This window comes from Rhincodon typus, chromosome 9 (genome assembly GCF_021869965.1).
Source record: "Rhincodon typus isolate 14 chromosome 9, sRhiTyp1.1, whole genome shotgun sequence".
Taxonomy (NCBI): domain Eukaryota; kingdom Metazoa; phylum Chordata; class Chondrichthyes; order Orectolobiformes; family Rhincodontidae; genus Rhincodon; species Rhincodon typus.
Window position 1 is genome coordinate 29,199,147 of NC_063340.1, and position 23,965 is coordinate 29,223,111.

General features: G+C 40.8%; 1 protein-coding gene across 10 annotated transcripts in view; it reads left to right on the forward strand.

Moving 5' to 3' along the window:
• The window catches only part of dop1a (DOP1 leucine zipper like protein A), a 249,275-nt gene that overhangs the window by 71,001 nt on the left and 154,309 nt on the right, over positions 1–23,965 (forward strand). For all 10 annotated transcript variants that reach the window (XR_007262801.1, XR_007262802.1, XM_048600578.1 and 7 more), the window contains exons 11-14: positions 1,865–2,017; positions 9,614–9,714; positions 18,290–18,549; positions 19,230–21,261. Coding sequence is in view for 8 of the 10 variants with exons in the window: in XM_048600578.1 (XP_048456535.1) it covers positions 1,865–2,017; positions 9,614–9,714; positions 18,290–18,549; positions 19,230–21,261 (2,546 nt within the window). In the remaining 2 variants the exon portion in view is untranslated. The remainder of the gene's footprint in view (positions 1–1,864; positions 2,018–9,613; positions 9,715–18,289; positions 18,550–19,229; positions 21,262–23,965) is intronic.

Genomic DNA, 23,965 nt, shown 5'->3' on the forward strand with positions numbered 1-23,965 from the left:
GGAAAGCTGACGTTTCGGGCCTAGACCCTTCTTCAGAAATGAAGAATCATGAAAAATGAAAAATGAAGAATCTTCTGAAGAAGGGTCTAGGCCCGAAACGTCAGCCTCCCTGCTCCTCTGATGGTGCTTGGCCTGCTGTGTTCATCCAGCTCTGTACCTTGTTATCTCTGATGAATAGTGGATGCTGTTTGGGTAATGCAAACTTTCTGCAGTATAGGTGTAGCGATCTTCTATAGCGATTTCCCTATAACACAATTTTTTTTGGTAATTTTTCATAGCATGAGGTCACAAAAGAACGCAACTATCGTATTATGGGAGAACTACCTGTATGTGACTTTTTAGAGAAATGCTGAATAGGTTAGGATTTTTTTTCCCTGAAATGTCAGAGGCTGAGGGGTGATATTTATAGAGATTAATAAAACTGTGAGAGGCACGGATAGAATGAATAGCTGAGGTCATTTTCCAGGGTAGGGGAGTCCAAAACTAGACAGCATAGATTTAAGCTGAGAGAGGAAAGATTTAAAAGGGACCTAAGGGGCAACATTTTCATGCAGAGGGTGGGCTGTGTATGGAATGAGCTGCCAGAGGAGGCGGTGGAGATGGTACAGTTACAGCATTTAAAATACATCATACATCAAAATACATCATGAATATGAAGGGTTTAGAGGGATATGGGCCAAAGTCTGACAAATATGACTAGATCAGTTTAGGATATCGGTGTGGACGAATTAGTCTGAAGGGTCTGTTTCCATGCTGTATAACTGTATGACTCTAATTCTGACTACCTTGATTAATGTTGGGGAAGTTGAAATCGCCTACTATCAATGCTACTCTATTGTAAGATTCTATGAATGAGTAGCTTTGCACTCGGGTGAGTTTGACCTCAGGTGGTAGGTAGAAAGAGTTTGTTTTTCTTGGGCCAGAAGTTGGGCTTGATTCATATGTGAGCTATGAGAAAAATTAAATTCGGCTAAAAGTAGAGATCTGATTTTTATACGAGATTGACTATCACTTGAGAATATACAGTATTCACTGCTGTTTTAAGTTTTCTGCATATGTAGATAAATATTTTCTACTTTCTACAAAAGACCAGCTGTCATTTTTTTCCTAATTCAAAATACTACTTGATGATTGTGTTTTTATTAGTGATTTGTTAGTGCCTTGGTTAATACTTTTATATGAAATTTATAAGTGAGTGGCAGTTGCTGCCTTACCTGCCACCAATTTTTGGCTGTGAACAGTGAGAATTAAAACACGCAGTAGCATGGAAGTTTTTAAAGCAGAATGCTGTAAGGAAGTGAGGCAAAAGGTCTGCATGAAGCCTGGAGTGCAAAGGAGAACTATTGGAAATTGTCTTGTAAAAACTCCGAGCGTTTTTGGGGGGGAATGGCATGTTGTTGATATGTTTTTATGCAAAGTTAAGCTGAACATTCAATTACAGGACCAAATGTAACTATTTTTGTATGTTCTCTTTAACATGAAAGTCAGCAGCTTGATTATTCATATCTGGCATTATCTCAAGAATTTGCTTAGTTTGCTTTTGGATCTATCAGAGAAAGATTTATGTGAAAGATGTGAATGTCTACTTTAAATTATAATGCAATGTTGTGGCTGCATTCTAGGTTTTACAAGCGTAGAAAGGAGCTTAGGACAGTGTAAATTGGTTCCAGTAAAACTCAAGACACTCAGATGGCTTATTAGTATGGCTGACATGACTACATCTGACATAGAATCTACAGTAGATCCAAATTTGTGACTGTGAGGTTAGAAGAAACTTAAGTCTGAAGAGTATTTATGCTGTGTTATGTATCATTGAAAATTAAAATATAATTGTCTAATTTTTGTTTTTGTTTCCTGATTAAAGCAAGTGGCAGCAATACTTTGGAATCAGCTGGGGGATAAAACTCCACAATATTATCAGAGAAGTGTGGAACTGTTTTATCAACTGCATAATCTCGTCCCATCTTCCAGCATCTGTGAAGATGTAATTAGTCAGCAGCTCTTACATAAAGACAAGGTATGAGGATATCCTTAAAGATTTGAGCGTTTGTACTGTTAGGCTTGTCTGAAGTAATTATTTAGCTGTTGCTACTGTGCTGTGTTCACCACTACAGAATTTACTGTTCTTGGAGTGAATTTGGCCTCTGGTAATTGAGCTGTTTTTACCAGATTCTACATAACTATGAAGGCTTCTAAATAGGGGTTAGGAAGTGCGTGCACAATTCTAGCCCAAAGAATATCCATTATATTGCATAGGGCAAAAATTGGCTAGCACCCTTTGCTCATGTCTGAAGGAGGTATGGGGTGCCTGGCATATGAAAATAAAAGACCTAATGTTACCTTGATATATCCGCTCAAACATTGCCATCAACTTTAGAGGAACAACTGCATCATTGAAGGCAAGTCAATTAACTGAACATCAAATTGGAAGGAATAATTACTTCACCGATATCTTGAAAATATCACTTTTTTGCAGTAAAAATCGCGAGATAGGTCACCAGATGCAAGAATAATGGAATCATTTATAGTATCAAAAGAAATCGTTCAGCTCATCCTACTTTCTGTAAAGCAACCCAGTCAATCCAATACACAACCTAAACAGAAATTGCTGGAAAAGCTCAGCAGGTCTGGCAGCATCTGTGGAGAGAAATCAGAGTCAACATTCAGGTTGAATGACCCTTCATCAGAACTCAGTCAATCCCATTCCTTGGGATTGAAAAAAAAAAAGCCTCCCTTTTTCTCTCTATTCAATCCTCTATGTCTCTTGATATGTAGGGATGACAGGATTTTTTTGTTCCCACCCTTAGTATTTCTTAGAACATGTTGGATGAGTACTCTCCTTGATCCCTTCTTGAATGTATCCCACAGCTATGACATAGATTTTCCTAAAAGTATCCACTCCCAGTCCACTCTGGCCAAATCATACCTGTTTCTTATTAAAATCAGCCTTCCCCTAGTTTAGAACTTTGATTTCAGACCCATTCTTGTCCTTTTCCACAACCGTCTTGAATATAACAGAGCTGTGATCACTGTCTGCAACATGAACTCCCCCAATGATTCTTCAACCACTTGCCCACTTCATTGCCTAAAATTAAGTTCAAGACCACCAACTCTGTTGTAGCACCTTCCTCACACTAGCTTAAGAAGCTTTCCAGGGAACATTTTAAGAATTCTGCTCCCTCTAAACTTTTTTTCACTATTACTACCCCAGTTAATGTTAGAGAAGTTAGAATCTTCTATAATCACTATTTCTTTTGCGCTTCTCTATAATTTGCCTGCGTATCTGCTTTTCTATTTCTATTAGACTTTTAGGGAACCTATGGTACGCTCCCAGAAATTGATTGTTCCTCTTTGGTTTTTAAATTCCACCCATTTAGCTTAATTTGAGGAGCCTTCTAAGATGTCATCCCTCATCCCTCCTGACTGCTGTAATTGATTCCGTGATTAATATTGCGACATTTCCTCCTTTTACCTCCATCCCTGTCTCACCTGAAGACCCTGTATCCTGGAATATTGAGCTGCCAGTCCAGACCCCCTCTCAATCTGGTCTCAGTGAAACAATTACACCATTCCCCATGTTTAAATCCATGCCCTCAACTCATCGCCTTTGACGTCAGAGTCCTTGCATTAAAATAAATACCATCAAACCTTATCAAACTCCCTTGTGCCTTAACCAGCCTCTAATTTCTATGCTTTATTGACTTCCTTGTTGTCTGTTTGAATTTTGACCATTCATCTACCCCTGCTGAACCTTCTGTCAAGATCCCACCCCTCAGCCAAGTTAGCTTAAACCCTCCCCAGTAGCATTAGTAAGCCTCCTCACATGGCTGCTCATCCCATTTTGGTTCAAGTGCAACCTGTCTGCTTTGTACAGATCTCAGTGCACCCAAAAGCTGACCCAGAAATCTAAAGCCCTTCTTCCTGCACCATCTCTCCAGCCACGCATTTGTCTGGACTAACCTCCTATTTCCATATACACTACCTTGAATCTACTTCTTTGCTCCCTAAATTGTACCTGCAGAACTTCATCCCTTTTTCTGCTTATGTCGTTGGTACCAATGTGTACCATGATCTCTGTCTGTTTGTCCTCCCCCTACAGAATGCAGTGCAGCCGCTCAGTGATATCTTTGATCCTAGCATCAGGGAGGCAACGTACATCCTGGAGTCTCTTTTGCGGTCATAGAAACACTGGTCTATTGCCCTTGCAGTTGGATCCTATCTTACTATAGCTCTGCTGTTCATTCTCCTCCTGTCTTGTGAAAACAGGCCACCCATACTGCCTTGAAGTTGGCTGTCATTTCTTTTTCCTGCCCAGTCATCTTCCCGATTAGTATCCAAAACAGTATACATCAGAAAGGGGGATGATCACGGACTCCTGCACTACCTACAGTTTAATCACTTCCTGAATGTGCTACCCACGACATGTCAGCATTACAGATGCCTCGTAGTGAATTCACCTGCTCCAGCTCTACTGGAGTGAGCCAGTAGCTTCAACTTGACACGTCCTGTACGTGTGACCACTAGGAAAAACTGAAACTTCCATGCTTTGCCACATAGCACAGGAGGAACATATCATGGTGTGAGGCCTGCTGCCATGACTTCCTTTAAGCCCTTTGAGTCCCTCCTTTTCTAAAAGAAAATTATACTTATGTAGGAATACTATTAGCTAATTTCTCTTATGCTAACTGTACTTCCCTTACGCTACTTTGCTTACTTATATTGCTTTACTACATTGGCCCTGACTTTCACTTATTCCAGAAAATGTACTTTTTAAAATCACAAACCAAGCAACACCCCATTTTCCTGTCATGTCATTGTAGAATTTATTTTCTTAATCAGTAGATCCATGAAATTGCAGCTGTTAAACTAGGACTCATTTGTCTCTACTGTGTTGAATGTGAAGTGCTGAGCTCCCAATCTGGACCTCAATTTATTCTGTTGCAGATTCTCTCTTTCAACTCAGTCAAAGCTGAAGAATATAGCTTTACAAACTTTAAACCACAAAACACATTACAAACTATGAACCAAAAAAGATGCAAAAAGCACCTCTTCCTCTCTACACCGAAATCTTGCGGTGCCCCAAGTTCCCAGAAACAAACTCACTAGAGCTGTGCCTCACTCGGGATATGCTCTCTCCCAACGACTTATGGTCACTCCGCATATCTTGCCTAAAATCTTCCATCTCTGTTCTCTCATACTATTGATTAATATGAGCAAGTTTACTTTGTCTGTCTTATTCAAATCTGTGAAAGCTCCATTCAATTTCCTTCGCTCCACGGGAAACTGCTGTAGCCTCACTAACCGTAGTGTCCTTGGCCCAGCTGTCTTCAGCTACTTCATCAATGACCTTCTGTCAATCATAACGTTAGAAGTGTGGATGATTGTTGATGATTACATAATGTGCCATACCATTTCCTGCTTCTTAAATTCTGAAGCATTCCATGTCCAAATGCAGCAAGACCTAGACAATACCTGGCAATAACCACCTCCAACCACAAAGAATCTAACCATCACCCCATGACCTTCAATAGTATTACCATTACTGAGCCCCTACCATTGATGTACTGGGGTTACCATTAACCAGAATCTGAACTAGACTAGCCATATGAATACTTTGGCTACAAGGCCAGGTCAGAGGGTAGGAATACTGCAGCAAGTAACTCGCTTCCCAAATCCCCAAAGCTTGTTGTTAATCTACAAGGCACAAGTCAAAGAATGATGGAATATTCCCCAATTTCCTGGATGAGTGCAGCCCCAACAATGCTCAACAAGGTCAACACCAACACCATCCAGAACAAAAAAGCCTGTTTGATTCAGACCACTTCTACAAATCTTCACTCCTCCAGCACCACCAAACAGTGGCAGCGGTATGTAACACCTAAAAATGCCGTACAGAAATTCACCACAGCTTCTTGGACAACACCTTCCCATGCTGCGTCTCTATCACTAAATGGACATGGGCTGCAGACAAGTGGGAACACCACCACGTGCAAGTTTTACTCCAAGCCACTCCATCCTTACTTGAAAATATATTGACCTTCCTACGGTTTTGCTGTGTCAAAATCCTGGAACTCCCTTCCTGACAGCATTGTGGGTCTGCTTACAACAATTGAATGGCAATGGTTCAAGAAGAGAGTTCAGCACCATTGTCTCGAGGTTAAGTAGGAATGGGCAATAAATGCTGCTGTAACCAGTGAACATGAATTTTAAAAATGCATTGTAGCTTAAATCACTCATTCCCAAATCTGCATCCTCCCAAGCCCCTCATGTGCTTCCTAAATTTTGGTGACCAGAACTAGATGCAAAATTGAACATGTGCCTTGAATGGCTTCAGCATGACCTCCCTGCTTTTGTATTAACACTGAGGTTGTTGACTTGCTCACCGAGCTGGCTTGTTTTCGTTCAGTCGTTTCATCACCATGCTAGGTGACATCATCAGTGGAGCTTCCGATGAAGCGTACGGGAATTCCTAGAGGCATGATTCCCCATCCACACTTCAATTAACAAACATATAGAATTGGACCCCATATATAAACTCATACAGATCAAAACTGGAAATGACAATACTCACCATAACGGACCGGACAGTATAAATTCCAAAGGGAGCAGAATAACATCGCTTCATCGGAGGCTCCACTGATGATGTCACCTAGCATGGTGACAAAATGTCTGAACAAAAAACAAACCAGTTCGGCGAACAAGTCAACAACCTTATCCACAACCCGAGCTACAGATCTTTGCCAATATTTTGTATTAACACTATTTATGAAGGACAAAATTCTATAAATTTACTCACTACTCTGACTATATAATGTCACCTTCAAAGATCAATGTGCATGGAACCTGAGGTCCCTTTTTGCCCCTGTATACCTTAGAATTGAGCCACTAAGTCTGTATTTCCTCTCCCTAACACTTAAGCCAAAATGCACTGCTTCACACTTCTCTCTATTAAATCCCATCCACTATTTGTCTACTATTTCTGCTAGTTTATCTATGTTCTCTTGTAGCTGATTGGACAGTCTTCCATTCTTCCGAGTTTGGTCTCATTGGCAATTTTTGAAATTTTATTCTGAATTCTAGTAGCCAAGTCATTAATATACTGATTTCTAAGGAACACCATTGTCTAACATCTCATAAGCTGAAAAATGACCATTTACTATGACTCAGTGTATTTTGTCCTTAAGTCAATTTTTGATTCAACCTCACGCTGACGCTCCTATTCTGTGACTTTCAAATTTCTTAACCAGCCTTTTATGCATTTTCTTAAAATTCAAATAGACATCATTCATCACCTTCCCCTTGTCACCTTCTTTATTATTTCTTACAAAAAGTTCACCTCGGCATGTGTCGTCTGCCTATTACAACTGTGTGTTATCTATCCATTGTTAATTCAAACCTCTCCAAGTACCTTCATTTACCACTGTTGTTAAACTGGTCCATAGATGGCAGTAATGACCTAGTACCCTTTCTTGAAAAAGTGTGTCACATTTGACTCTCTGATCCTTTGGCGTCATTCTGGTACCTAGGGATAATTAGAAGATTATGGCAAGTTCTTCAACATCTCTATATCTCTTAGTAACCTGGGATCCGGGCTCGGTATCTACCAGAGTCTCCAGTACTTCCACCCTCAGTTTTCAGCCTGAATGTCCCCAATATAACCATGTCAGTGGATCACAAACCAGAAAGGTTGCTTCCATAAATAAAATTGAAAACCGAGGAGCTGCACCTCTAATCAAACAAGTCACTTGGGCAATCTTCCACCAGTCTTTGGCGGTCAGCCAGATACCTGGCACAGGAGGGTACCATTTGCACTGGAGAAGGAGAGTGAAAGAGGACTGTGGAGTCATATGCAAGAAGATTGAGCAAGGAGATGGGGGTTCCAAGGGGTGGATGTAGGGGGTTACGAGGAGGTTCCAAGAGAGTGGGACCGGAAGGAATCTCATAGGGGAGTTGTAGGGTGTTTAATGTACACCAGTTGTCTTTTGTCAATTTAAATACTGTGCTATCTATGAAATTAGTGCATTCACTTTTTTGCTGTGACTTAAATTTAATGGATGGTTTGTAATTATTCAGAAGATTGATTAATTCCTCTAACGCTGCTTCTGTCCAAATACAGTGGTGTGGTGTATCAATGAGTCTAGAATTCTGCAATGCCTTTGTAATTTCCTGTTTCACTTGACTAGATGTTTTGGTCCCTGTTCTGGATTGCACCCCTTTTTGGCATTGTTACTCTCAACAGCATCTATTTTGGAATGAACCACACCCAAAGTTTTCTGTTCTTTGTTCCTCTTTCTACTTTTATCAATCACGACCTATTTATTATTATGAACTTATTCCCTGACTGCTTAACTAGGATGTATGATTCAAGATATACTCACGTTCCCTGGTGTATCACAGTCATTCAGTCCGTCCGTCACACTCGGAAATCTTGAGCTCGAGACACTTCCTACAAATGCGGTCCCTCACTACACGTGGAATGTCAGAAAGTTCCAAAGTGGCATAGGATTTGAAGTCTTGGATACCTATTCATGATCTAAAGAAATCCCACATTCCTACTTTGACAATCTATAATCACTTCCTTATTTAAGCTATTAATTTAAATTAACATCCCAATGTGCTTTCACTTTCACTCATTCACTTACCCTGATTTGAAAGTTTCAATTTCTCACCACCTAATTTGGACAAAGGCCCTAATTAGAAAGTGAAAAAGAATTGCTCACAAACCAGTCAGAGTTCCAAGGAAGGGCCACTCGAGTTAACTCTGATTTCTCTCCACAGATGCTGCTAGACCTGCTGAGCTTTCCAGCAATTTCTGTTTTTGTCTCTAATTTACAGCATCTGCAGTTCTTTCGATTTGTATTTATTATTTAATTCACTGCCACTTCTCTTCCAGACATGCCCATCTTGAAGAAGTTCTGCTCCTCTCTCTGACAGGATTTCCATTCCAATCTTTCCTCTTATTCACAGTTATTAATTTCATTGTCAGAGTTCTAAGGAAGGGTCACTCAACCCGAAATATTAACTCTGATTTCTCTCCACAGACGCTGCCAGACCTGCTGAGCTTTCCAGAAATTTCTGCTTTTGTCCTCAATTACTGACCTGCTTTCTTATGATGAAACACCTGATTTTTTTCTTCCCAGATGCTGCCAGACCTGCTGAGCTTTTCCAGCAACTTCTGTTTTTGTTCATGAAACACCTTGGCTTCTGTTCCAAATTGCTGGGCTCTAAACTCAAATTTCCCATACAGCTCTTTTATCTTCCTGCCAGTCTCACTTTGCTTTCAACTCTCTTGTCTGCCCATTTATCTTCCTCCTTTCGCTGTCAGTCCTGAAAGATTTGGAAGATTTCCTGTGTCTCTTCATTCATGGGCATGCGGAACCATTTCGCTGGTTGAACCTATTCCGGCATTCAGTGGGATCTTATCTGATCCATGACCATTCCTTCTCCCACTTGAAATTCTAATAGATGTAGTTGGCTTTGAATTCAGAGAGCAAATCATTTTTTTGTATAAGTTTTCAGCTAAACTAACACTTTTCCAGTGCAAGTTTGAAAAGTTAAGAATACAAGTAAAGCTGAATGCTTGGTTTGAAATATTGGTTATCTTTTATTGTAGAAAATATGTATGGAAGCACACGTCAATTTTTCAGTACTTTGGCACATTACTCGAGACCTTCTTATCAACAAGTCTTCCTCCTTTAATCGTACTTTTGACAGGTTGGTACAATTAAAAGCTATGTATCAGCTGCATGTAAAGCTACATGTAATAACATTTTAAACATTATTCATCTTGGAGTTAGAAAAACACGTGCATGTTTATAATGTGTTCATTGCCTGCCATTGGTTGAATTGCAAACACTTGCTGCTAAAACCAGGAAGAATATGTTGTAACTGTGGACTCAACTGACTTTTGAGCAAGTACTCGCAATTTACTTGGAGTTAACATAGAACATAGAACAGTACAGGCCCTTCGGCCCACGATGTTGTGCCGAACTTTTACCCTAATCCTAAGGTCTATCCAACCTCCACCCCTACCTTATACTATCATCCAGATGCCTATCTAATAGCCGCTTAAATGCCCCTAATGAGGCCGACTCCACTACCCTCTCTGGCAATGCATTCCAAGCCCCCACCACTCTCTGAGTAAAGGACCTACCTCTGACATCTCCCCTGTATCTACGTCCACTCACTTCAAAACTATGTCCCCTTGTAATAGCTACCTCCACCCTAGGAAAAAATCTCTGGCTGTCCACTCTATCTATACCTCTGATCATTTTGTACACCTCTATCAGGTCACCTCTCATCCTTCGTTGTTCTAAAGAGAAAAGCCCTAGCTCTCTCAGCCTTTCCTCATAAGACCTTCCCTCCATTCCAGGCAACATCCTGGTAAATCTCATCTGCATCTTTTCCAATGCCTCCACATCTTTCCTGTAATGAGGCAACCAGAACTGGACGCAATACTCCAGATGTGGCCGAACCAGGCTTTTGTATAGCTGGAGATTAACTTCACGGCTCTTGAACTCAATCCCTCTATTAATGAAAGCTAACACACCATACACCTTCTTAACAACTCTATCCACCTGGGTGGCAGCTTTCAGGGAACTGTGAACATGAACCCCAAGATCCCTCTGCTCCTCCACACTGCCAAGAATCTTTCCGTTAACCCTGTATTCTGCTTTCAACCTTGTCCTTCCAAAATGAATCACCTCACACCTTTCAGGGTTAAACTTCATCTACCACTTTTCAGCCCAGCTCTGCATCCTATCAATGTCCCTTTGTAACCTAGAACAGCCCTCCACACTGTCCACAACGCGACCCACCTTCGTATCGTCCGCGAACTTACTAATCCACCCTTCCACTCCTTCATCCAAATCATTTACAAAAATCACAAATAGAAGAGGACCCAGGACAGATCCTTGAGGTACACCACTCGTAACTGAGCACCACGTTGAATAGTTTCCGTCCACTACCACCCTTTGTCCTCTAAGGGTCAGCCAATTCTGAATCCAGTCTGCTACATTTCCCCCTATCCCATGCCTCCTTACCTTCTGCATGAGCCTACCATGGGGAACCTTATCAAAGGCCTTACTTAAATCCATGTATACCACATCCATTGCTCTACTTTCATCCACATGTTTGGTCACCTCTTCAAAGAATTCAATAAGGTTTGTGAGGCATGATCTACCCCTCACAAATCCATGCTGACCATCACAAATCAAACTGTGCCTTTCCAAGTGATCATAAATCCTATCTCTCAGAGCCCTTTCCAATAATTTGCCCACTGCTGATGTAAGACTAACTGGCCTGTAATTTCCGGGGTTATCCCTATTCCCTTTTTTGAACAAGGCAATGATATTTGCCTCTCTCCAATCTTCCGGCACTGTACCCGTGGACAGTGAGGACGAAAAGATCATCATCAAAGGCCCTGCGATCTCTTCCCTTGCTTCCCATAGAATCCTTGGATAAATCCCATCAGGCCCGGGGGACTTATCAATCTTCAACTTCCTCAAAATTCCTAGCACATCTTCCTTACTAACTTCGACCTTCTCTAGCCTACCAGCCTGTTTCACACTGTCCTCCTCTACAATAGGTCCCTCTCAGTTGTGAATACCGCAGAAAAGTATTCATTAAGGACCTCTCCTATCTATTTAAGCTCCTTGCACAAATTCCCTTTACAATCCTTGATCGGCCCTACCCTTTCTCTGGTCATTCTCTTATTCCTCACGAACGTGTAAAAAGCCTTGGAGTTTTCCTTGATCCTACCTGCCAAGGTGTTCTCATGCCGCCTTATAGCTCTTCTAAGCTCTTTCTTCCGCTCCTTCCTGGATAACTTGTATCCCTCTAGAGCCTTTACCGTCCCTTGTTTCCTCAACCTTACATAAGCATCCTTCTTCCTCTTAACCAGTCGTTCGACCTCTCTTGAGAACCAAGGCTCCCTCACTCGACCGCATCTTCCCTGCCTGCTAGGGACAAACATATCAAGCACACGCAGTATGCATTCCTTAAGCAATCTCCACATTTCAATAGTGCTTTTCCCTGACAGCATCTGTTCCCAATTTATGTTACCCAGTTCTTGCCTAACAGAATTGTAATTACCCTTCCCCCACTTATAAACCTTATAATTGTGAGGAGTTCCTAATATCCACTAAAGGAAGGATTCAGAGATGCTTGTGGATTGTCAAAATAGTCAGCAAGGGGGAGAGATGATGCAGTGGTAATGTCACTAAAATGAATCTTGGACCAAAACGTATTGGGGTCTGAACAGTGTGGTGATGGTGAGATGTGTGGCAGAATTGGACAAGAAGTCCAGCAAGGCCCACCTTGATGTTGAGACACTTCGCTCTATTTTTTATGCTTTTATAAAACATTATAGTGAGTTTCTCAGTAGGCAGTGGCAAGATTCTAATTAAGGGGTATTATTGCTTTTTAAGCACTTTGGCAAACAAACTATACTTCAAAGAAGTTTTTCTGATGAAGGGTCTAGGCCCGAAACGTCAGCCTCTCTGCTCCTATGATGCTGCTTGGCCTGCTGTGTTCATCCAGCCCTGCACCTTGTTGTCTCTATACTTCAAAGAAACTTGACAAGGAAATTAGAGCAGGAACCAGAAGTATTCAGATTTGCACTCAGATTGTCTTTTGCTCTGAACAACCTCCGAGTTGTACACGGGCATCAAAATCCTAGGACATGTTCCATGGGCACCAGCCACATGCGTCCCAGCTCCATGGGCACTGGCACCCAAAATGTATCAGCCTCTAATAATCATCATAGGGCATCTCTGATACTCTTACAAGATGCTTCTGCACTTCAAAGCTGCACCTCGTGCTGCACCAGCGACTATCATTGTAATGCTACTGCAAGGATACTATGCGCTCAGGAACGTGCACCCAGTTCATGGAATGGACCATGCTGTACCTCTGGCTCTTTGCTTGTTTTCATAGCACTTGCACACTCTGAGCACTTGCAGCTTCCATGCCTTAGAATCATAGAAGCCCAACTCTGCAGGTAAAGTCCATTCAGCCCATCAAGTCTACATCGACCCTTTGAAGAGCATCCCACCCAGACACACCCCTAATCCTGTAACCCCACATACTAGTCCAATCTAATCTGCACATTTTTGGACTGTGGGAGGAAACTGGAGCACCAGGCAGAAACCCAAGCAGACACGGGGAGAACATGCAAACTTCGCATAGTTGTCCGAGGTTGGAATCGAACCAGCGCTGTGAGACAGCGATACTAATGACTACGTCACCATTGCTGGCTTTGCCTTTTTTTTTTGCACTTTGCCCCCCTCAATTGGAGATACCAGGCTTATATTACTTCTGTCTTGCCTTGCCATTTAATGTAGACACAAAAGGATGCTTGACATGGTTGTCAGCAGACTTCAATCAAGTCAAGGTTGGATAGCCTTCAGTCAGGGTGTCTCAGCATTGTACGTCGAGGCCATCTTCAGTAGCAGCCCAGGGTCTTAGACGTGGTCAGTCAGCCACGCATAGTGTTCAGAGTCAGGATGCCTTCCACTTAAGGGGTGAGGAGCTGAATGTTGGACAGTCCACCGCCTGTGTTAAGTTTTTCAGCCCTATTAAAATGGGGCTAGACTCAAATGAGAGGGAATCCAAAGGGGCATGTTCGGTAATTAATGTGAGAAATTTGATAAGATACAGTGAGAGATCATGCTAGGGGTTGCATCAAAAAAACCATCAAAAGCTCAACACAATCCAGACTTAGCAAAATAAATGTAAGATTCTCTTCATAGAGTCCCAGTCTAAAGTTCTGGGAATAGGGGCTTGAATTTGACATGTCAGATGATGAAATTTGATAGCCATAAAAGTAAAATCTGGAATTAAAAGCTAGTCAAATGGTAGCCATTTAATGATTGTCAACTGTCATAAATACACATCCAGTTCTAATCCTTTGGGAAAGAAAACATGACAATTCTTACTTTCCTAACCTACTTGTGACTCCAGACATACAGCAATGTAGTTAACTCTTAATTGCTTTGCTGTCTGAAATGGAATAGCAAGCCAGTCAGCTCAAGGGCAGTGAGGGATAGACAGTAAATGCTGTCACAGCCAGTGATGCCTATGCGAATATATATATTTTTTAAAAAGGCTGTCATCCTTGGGGACAGGTATTGAGGGTCTCTTCAGGACTATATTGATTCTTTAAAGATGACATTACTGGCCAAAACATTCTGTGTGGATTTTTCAACATCTTGATTTGGAAATTCTTAAACCCATCTTTTTCATTAATGTGTTTGGCTGAACAAAATAAAACTTTGATCACGTTCCTGGATAAAGGATTTTTATATGTGGAATAATTGAGAAAAAAAATGGGTGGAGGGCATCCAAAATGGAGGGAATGGGGGGAAATTCCCTCTTGTAACCATTACAAAAATGATGGAAAGTTTTTGGTGCTTTGAATGTACCGATTATAAGGAGTGGTGAGTGAACACTTCCCATGTACTTCTCATATATTTTTCCCATATGGAAAGGATAACACAGTTTACCACCAAGTTGTTTGAATTAAGTATATCAAGTTATGATTCTCATAATTATAATTACCTTTGCAGTGTACTGAAGGTTTGTTCTAGCTGGGTACACTTCCATAGGCACCGTTAGGCCTCAAACAAATTGATCTTTGTGAGAGTCAATACAGCAAATTAAAACAAGATGGTTCGTATTACAGTTAAGCCAGAGTCCCAATTTTGACCTCAACACAAAAGCTCATACCAACATAAAACGTTGGATAATGGTCAGAAAAGAAAACAAAGTTTTCAAAATCCATGGGTGCTGGCTAAGGCTGCTGCTTTAGTCAAGATCTAATTTAGCAAGGTCAAACCTGGGACGTTGATTTGAATGGTTTAATACTTTATAAACAGTGATTTCATGCACTGGGCCCTTTGGGTGCCATTTTTTCCTCACAGTAATCAGTAATAGAAGTATTTCTACATACGAAAGAGAAGTGTCCCACCTGCTCCAGAGGAGTGCCCTAACAGCTCTGAACCATCTTTCAAAAAAAAAATAGTTCACATGTTATGGTGCACTTCTGGAACAGGTAGGATTTGAACCAGATCAGAGGTAGGGACTCTACCATGGCACAACAGGAGCCCTCTCCATCTTTTATTTGCTGTCTTACTATCCCACAATGTTGGCAAACTGTAACTAGTTTTTCAAATCAACATGTTCAGAGATGGTATTACACTCCTCTGTGCTATGCTGAGACAGTCCTGACAACTCCCACCGTGTTGTGGCAGAAATATTGAACTCAAGCACCTTTAGTGCCAACTGGTCTTGGAAGGAATTTCTTTTTATATGTGCTCAGAAGGCATTTTCTAATCTTCCTGATTACTTACTGCAGCTGTGTGCTAACTTTCTATGTTTTGTTCACAAGTACCACCAAGTCCCTTGTATTACAGCTTTTGTAGCTTTTCCCAATTTTAATAATATTCTGTTCTGTTGTTCTTCTTTCCAAAATGACTTCAAATTTTCCCCACATTGTACTCAACTTTCTAACTTTATGCCCATTACTTGATCTATCAATATCTCTTTCTAAACTGCTTGTAACCCTCGCAACCTGACTTTCCACCTGTTTTTGTATTGTCTGCAAATTTAGCTACCATGTTTTAGCTTCTTTGCAGCAAGTCACCAATATATATTGTAAGCAGTTCCAGTCCCAGCACTGATCTGTGTGGAACCCCACTGTTACAGGGTATTGTGGGATAGTAAGAGAGCAGAAAAATGGAGGGGCTCCTGTGGTGCCATGGTAGTGTCCCTACCTCTGAGCCAGTAGGCCTGGGTTCAAATCCTACCTGTTTCAAAAGTGTATCATAACATGTCTGAACTTTTCTATTGAAACAACAACCAGGGTTCAGAAAAAAGCCTTGTAGTGCAATGTTAATGTCCTTACCTCCCAGCCTGGAGACCTGGTTCAAGTCCTACCTGTTCCATTGATGTGTAATGAAATTTGAATGGAAAATATCAAAAGCTGTGTTCAGAAATGAGCACATGAGGGCCAGAGTGCATTATCTCCTCCTCCAACTCTATTTTGATTTAGGGCATCCCTTTTATCCTATTCGCTTTTGCTATTGTTACTTTGCCATTTGATCTAATTTGTTGCTTATTCATAGGATAATTGGCTAATTTGGTGATGGGGTTTTTCAAAAGTAAAGCTGGTTTCAGACCTATGGGACAGAAGGTCTGTGTCCCAGCTCCACCTATCCCTGGGGTCAAGTCTATTGTGGCATAGTAGTTTCAAGTCTCACCTGCACAAGAAGTGTGTCATATATTGTTGTACAGGTTGGTTTGGAAAAAATCTATCATGAAACACAAGCTGAGTGTCTCTGGCAGAACCCAAACTGAATGAATTTTTTTGGAAAGCCTTTGTTCAAAGTCCTACCTGCTCTAGAGATCATAGAGTCATCGAGTCATACAGCGAGGAAACAGACCCTTCAGTCCAACCAGTCCATGCAGAACATAATCCCAAACTAAACTAATCCCACCTGCCTGCTCCTGACCCATATCTATCCAAATGTTTCATAGTACATCCAAGCAGGTTGCTTAAAAATATCTTCATACTGGTAAGTGATAGAAGTGGGACAGAGTATGGAGCAATCAATGTTAGAGGAGTAAACGCAGTGGTGGACTGATTACAGAACAGTCATTGAAATGGTTTTAAAAAAAAACTGGGTTCTTGCATTGGGGTCTTGTAGCAGAGCGTCCCTACCCCTGAGCTGGAAGGCCTGTGTTCAAGTCTTATCTTCTCTGGAGATGTGATACAACATATCTGAACAGGTTGTTTTTAAAAAAAGTTGATATCTTGGGACTATCTTGTTTCACCATGATAATGTCCCTGCCTTTGGGCCAGAAGGCCAGGTTCAAGTTCCATATGTGCCAGGGATTTGTCAAAATGGATCTGAACAGGTTGATCAAAAATCCTTCCCCAGTGTGTGATTGATTTCTCGATCACAAAAGGATCCAGAAGGGAAAGGTAGAAACTGCAACTTGTTGCTATGGATTTATAACAATACTGTTATAAATCCATAGTTTAGTTTTTTGATTACTCAACATATGTATTGTCTGAAAAAAATTCAGCAATTAAATGCTGAGTGAGATACCCCTTTGGGAGCTTTCTTGACTCACCAACAATTAAGACCATTAAGTGACTACCTAATGGCTACCTAATAGCCTCAATACCATTCTTGTGAGGACTGCAACAACCTCAGTGCTTGCTTGGAAGGCTTTCACTTGTCCCCATATGGGGACATAGATAGAGGATAAGAGGTTAACCTTTAAACGTCACTTTCTCACAGTCCTGACTACCCCTCAGCCAATGATATAGACCTGAACTCTGTCTGGTGCAGATGGATCGAGAATAAAAAGAGGCTGCCTTCTGGAATATGAGAATGTTTATAAGGTCATCGATGTGAAAACCATAGTAAACTAGGTTAAGTTGGGATATGTCTATTAGATTGAGAACAAGGTAGAAGCTTATTGTTTGGAATTATTAAGTTGTCATTAATTATTTATTTACTGTTGCTTGTGTTTGTTTTGTTAAAGTTTGTCTCGTAAAGATTCTTATGGTGTTTTGCTCCTGGAATCCTGTCACTTTTTTTTAAACCCCTGGTTCTTCCAAGGATTATATTCTTTATGATGATTCCTAGTTTAAGCAATGTGTGGCTCAGAAGATTTCTTCAATCTAGATGGAGAAGCACACTGATGCTTTTTGTATTCATACATGTAACAGGATCCTTTGCATAGTGTGATGTGCTGTATCATACTCCTCATTACCAGAAATTGCTGTGTAAAACTCCACAAAAGGTTTGTGGGCTGCTGTAAACATGATTTATTTGACACTGACCCCAAAATCCATGGCATTGGAATCATAGAATGGTTACAGCACAGAAGGTGAGCATTCATCCCATTGTATCTGTACAGGTCCTCTGAAGGAGCAATTTACTGTTTCAGCTACACTGCTTTTCCCCATAGCCTGCCAAACTTTTCCTTTTCAGATAATGATCCACTTCTCTTTTGAAGGCCTCAGTTGACTGTGCCTCCAAAGTTTTTCCAAGTCACCATTGCTTCTTTTGCCAGTTACTTGAAGTCCATGCCATCTGATACTCGATCCTTCCGCCAATAGGAATAATGCCTCTTTGCTAGAGCTACCTATTTGATGAGAGCTGAAAACTTGCTATGATGTGCTAATGGATTCACAATTGTTTTCAAACTCTGTTGATTACTGGAACATTTGGGGTTTTGAAAGTATTAACTCAGTAGTGAAATTTGCTTTGTTCAGGTCTCTCTTAATAATGCTCGATAGCCTGAGTAGCATGGATGGCTCCATTTGTTCAGTGGCTCAGTCCTGGCTGAACCAATGTATTCAGAGACATGACATTGCAAGGATCCTTGAGCCACTGCTTCTGTTGCTACTCCACCCAAAAACCCAGCGTATTTCTGTTCAACGAATGCAAATTGAAAGACACATAAGTAAATCCAAGAATACACCTGTTGAAGAAGATACGATTGATTACATGCAAGGGATTAATGGTGCAGATGGTGCGTATCCTTTCAATTAGTCTTATGTAAAATATCACTTTATTGATGTGTTGTGAATTTATCTAATTAACTTTCTCATTATATTGATTTTCTATGCTGTGTGAATTTCAACTGTTCTGAAGTGTAACCTAAACTAAAACTATATCTCTAATGGTAAGTTTAATATTTCCTGTAATTGACCTGCTCTGGTCTGACTCAAAACTGTGAAGCACTTGAATATCTTTTCTTTTATTGAATCCCAATTGTTTGGAATAAAAGTACTTGGCAGGCAAAAGTGGTGGTTTCAAATGTTTGAAAATTTTCCCCAGTTGGGTACCACATACTTTACAGTTGAAGATTATGTATTTTCTTACCTCTTTGAGGTGTTGAGTTTTACAGATTTCTTCATTTAATTATGATAATTTGAATTAATTAGCATGAAAATTTAAATCTAAGTTATTAGAATGGTAAGAGTTCATTCGTAATTCTCATTAACAGTGTTTGGATTTTCAAATTGCAAGATAAATCTCTGGGGAATAAGTGAATGAAATTGGTCAGTGGAGTCACGCTTTTTGGAGCTGAATTTTGAAGTCTAGATTAATGTTTAAACAAGCAACCAAAACAAGAGCTTATTAAGAAGCTTGGCACGAGAAAATTGCTGTTTCAAATTAACTTTCTTTCTGTTATTAATAATCCCATAGTTTTTGGACACCTATCCTTTGACTCTGAAAAACACTCAGCTCCTAAGGAAATGATTAACAAACATTTAGGCACAGAAGAAATGGAGAACTTCAGCTTTACGGTGAACCCTCTGAGTGACAGGTTGTCAATGCTGAGCACGAGTAGTGAAACATTGCCCTTTGGAGTGTCAGACTTTGATCTACAGGAGCAACAGGCAGAGGTCCTTCATAGTTCTGAATCTGGCTGTTCCCAGTCCTCAACAGGAGATAACAGCAGTTATGAGGCAGAACCATTGAGCATGGGAAGTGCTAAAACCAATAGAAATGCACAAATTTGGTCAGAATGTTCAGTGGATGTTGTAGTGCAACAAGTAGTTTCACACTTGATCAGTAGTGTTGTAAATGGACTAAATAGCGAGTTTGAATCTCCAGAGCATCAGGCTCCAGCTCAGACTGAAACTTGTATGTTGGGATCAAGTGAAAACTTGCAACCAGCCGAATGTTCTTTTCAAAGTGAAGCTACAAGCCTGAGTACTAGAAGTCATTTGAATGGAATGATGAAGTGTAACAGTTCTGAAAGTATGTCTACATCAATTGATGCTGGCATTGGAACCATCTTTGGAAGCCTAAGTAGGCCCAAATCTTCGCCATCTGTTTCAGTACCTGAAGATCCTTTGTTTAAATACAATCTCTCTACAGAAGAGGTGCAATTGATAAAGATGAATCCACTTGGTAACTATATAGGACAACAAGGCAAAGTGATAATGAAACAGTTTAACAGAGAGCTTGACTTCAAAGATTTTCCTATACCACCTGGAGCAAAACCCAAAATAAAAATAAACAAAAAGAAGGACGATGACAAAAAGAAGGCACAGAATGAGAAAATGAAACCACCTAATGTGTCCTTTGGAGATAACATGGACCTGGAGAACTGGTATAGCTGTGGTGAAGGTGAGATTTCTGAAATTGAGAGTGATGTTGGATCTCCAGGAATCTGGAAAACTTCAAAATTTCATATCCATCCTTTATATCAGCACGTTTTACTCTATCTTCAAGTGTGTGATTCCACGAGGGCTTTACATGCTCTGTCTGCTGTTGAGTCCATCTTGAAAACAAATCCAGCAGGATTTGTGAGTGCCATTTCCACCACGAGTGTAAATAATACCTACACGCCACAGCTTTCTCTACTGCAGAATCTTATGGCCAGACACCGCATTTCTGTCATGGGTAGGGACTTCTACAGTCACATTCCACTTGATTCCAGCCATACCTTTCGTAGCTCAATGTACATAGAGATCATTATCTCTCTCTGTTTATACTTTATGAGGAGCTACTACCCAGCCCATGTAAAAGTGACTCAACAGGATCTTTCTGGAAACCGAAATTTGCAAATTGTAGGCATCCAGATCCTAACCTTACTTTTTACTGAGCTGGCAAAAGTGACTGAAAGTTCAGCCAAAGGCTTTGCTAGCTTTATCTCTGATATGCTGCTGAAATGCAAGGTTCAGAAGGTAGTCCTCCACTGCTTGCTTTCTTCTGTCTTCAGTGCACAGAAGTGGCACTATCTGAGAACTGCTGGGAAGAATGTAATGACCATTGAAGAAGGATTATCTGAGGACAGTATCATCAACTTTTCAGAGGATGAAATTGACAATTGCAGCACATTGCAGACTCAGCTATTAAAGCTGATACAGCGACTGATTGTTCTGGAGCATAAAGTGATGGTCGCATCTGAGGATAGTGAGACAGGATATGAGTTTGTCACCTTTGATCTAGAGAATAGTAATGCACAACAGTCATTGACCTCTTTACAATATCTGCACTCCCAACCAATTACTTCTCAGGGAATGTTCATGTCTGCAATAATTAAGGCATTAAATCAACCCTTTTCCTGTAAAATGAATGCTCAGTGGATTGGGTTGATAACATCAACTCTCCCATATATGGGGAAAGTGCTTCGGACGGTGGTAACAGCTGTGACATTGCAACTTTGCCGGAATTTGGACAATCTAATCCATCAGTACAAATATGAATCTGGAATGTCAAACAATAGGTATGTACTGTTAAAAGTCTTGAGTCATTTTGCTGTGTTTAATTGCTTTTGATCAGATTTATTCATCATTCCACACCCTTTAAGTCCAGCTTAATGGAAAACCATCTGCTGAGCACATAAGTCAAAAAAGTTGTCCTGTGCAGGTAGATGTTTTATAAAGCATACTTATCTAACTCACCAGCTCAGTGTTCCAGAATATATTAACATAATTCATTGGGCAGAATATTGTTAGTTAAGACAGTCCAATTTCTGTAATATAAATTGAAATGTCTGAAAATACTCAGACAGGCAGCATTGGCAGAGAGACGAGTAGCTAATATTTTGTGTCTGTAACCTGGCATCTGAAGTGGAACAAGTTATAAATGAAATAGGTTTAATAATGTGTGGAGATAGGGAAAAGGTAACAAAGATGAGGAAAGAATAAAGGAGAAGGGTCTGAAGAAGAGTACTATTGGATGTGGAACATTAACTGTTTCTCCCTCCACAGATGCTGCCACATCTGCTGAATTTCAACAGCATTTCCTATGGTTGTTGAGGAATAGGGTGGAATGTGGAATTGATCAAATGAACAAAGAATGACTACCAGCATTGCTGTGAGAGGATAAATGGATTATGACCTGAAATCATTGAAATTGATAATGAGTCTGGAAACATAGAAACAGGAGTAGACTATTTAGACCAGCTCTATCTCACTCCTTGGTAACAGTCTGATTCTGAACCAGGTGGTGACAACCATAGTATTACAATTCACACTGAGATCAGATTCTGTTTGCATATCTACACTATCATTAGATTGTCTACTTCTACCTCTATGACATTTCTAGAATTTGCCCTCAATTCAGCTACAGCTGAAGCCTTCATACCTTAGTTACCTCTAGACTTTACTATTCCAATGCGTTTCTTGCTGGCTTTCCAATTAGTATCCTCTAAAGACTTAATGCCATGCAAAGTTCTGCTGGCTGAATATTAACTAGTGACATAATGGCTCAGTGATTAGCACTGCTGCCTCACAGCACCAGGGACCTGGCTCAGTTACACCCTTAAACAGTGTGGAGTTTGCATATTCTCCCCATGTCAGCGCAGATTTCCTCTGGGTACTCTGGTTTCCTCCCACAGTTCAAAGATGTGCAAGTGAGGTAGATTGGCCATGTTAAATTGCCCGTAGCATACAGGGATATGTAGGTTAGGTGGATTAGCCATGGAGGATGCAGAGTTACAGGAGAGGGTAAAGGGTAAGTCTGGGTGGGATGCTGTTCAGAGGGTTGGTATGAACTGGATGGGCCCAATGGCATGCTTCCACACTGTAGGGAATCTATGATTCTAATTTACACCAAGTTCCATCCTCTGTTTGTTGACCCACTGATGCTGGGTCAAGCTCTGGCTTGATTAAATATTCAACTCAGTCCAACTTTATTTGGTGACATGCATATTTTAAAGTGTCTCTACTATTCAGTATGTCTGTTTTTCCTGACATATTGTCATTGGATCATATTTGCTAATGTGCATAATCACACATTTCATAGAATCCCTACAGTGTGGAAACAGCTCTTCAGCCCCACAAGTCCACACCAACCCTCAGAGCACCCACCCAAACACATTCCCCTATGACCCACCTAACCTACACATCCCTGAACACTATGGGCAATTTAGCATGGCCAATCCACCTAGCTTGCACATCTTTGGACTGTGGGAGGAAACCGGAGCACCTGGAGGAAACCCACGCAGACACAGGGAGAATGTGCAAACTCCATACAGACAGTTGCCCGAGGATGGAATTGAACCCGGGTCCCTGGCACTGTGAGGCAGAGCTAACCACTGTGCCACCGTGCCACCCAAACATTTGTTTGCTTGAGCATTGGAAATGGTGCCTGGATATGCTGTTACTTGTTCCCAACTGAATTTGTAGCTTAATTCTTCACAGGTTATCTATCATTCAAACTGTTTCAAACATGACCATTTTCTTGTTTGACAAGGTGCACTCTTGTTCATGTTGTTTTTCTCTCGAAGTTCTAAATTCTAAATGTTACTGTAGTTAATGTTAGTGTTGCTGAGCTAGGCTTACATCCTAAAGAATTTCACAATATTTAGTTTGGGCCTTAGTTTCAAGGTGAGAGGAGAAAGTTTTTAGGGTAGAGTGGAAAATTTAAAGGAGATATGCAAGGTGTTTTTTTTTACACAGGGTGGTAGGTGACTGGAATTCACTGCTCGGAAGGTGGTGGAAGCAGAGATGATAACAACGTTTAAGAGCCATTTGACAGACACATGAACATGGAGGGAATAGAGGGACACGAACCACGTTCAGGCAAACGGAAATAGTTTAGAATGGCATTATGGTCTGCACAGACATGGTGTGCTGAAGGGCCTGTTCCTGTGCTGTACTGTTCTATGTTCTTTGTAACCTAGCATGTGGTGCCACTGAAAGGAAATATGTCATCCTTACCTGCTTTAACCTACATGTGACTCCAGGTCCACTGTTATTTAGTTGACTTTTAACTGCTGTCTGAAATGGCCTAACAAACCACTCAGTACAAGCACAATTAGGCATGTGTAATAATTGCTAACCTTACTGGCAATGTGCACATCACATGACAGATTTTAAAACATTGTCTCCAGTCACTCATTTCTATAGGATCTGCATTGGTTGTGGTATGAAATAGTTAGTTAGATTGTTGAACTTCATATGAAAGTGAGTTAATTCTCTGCG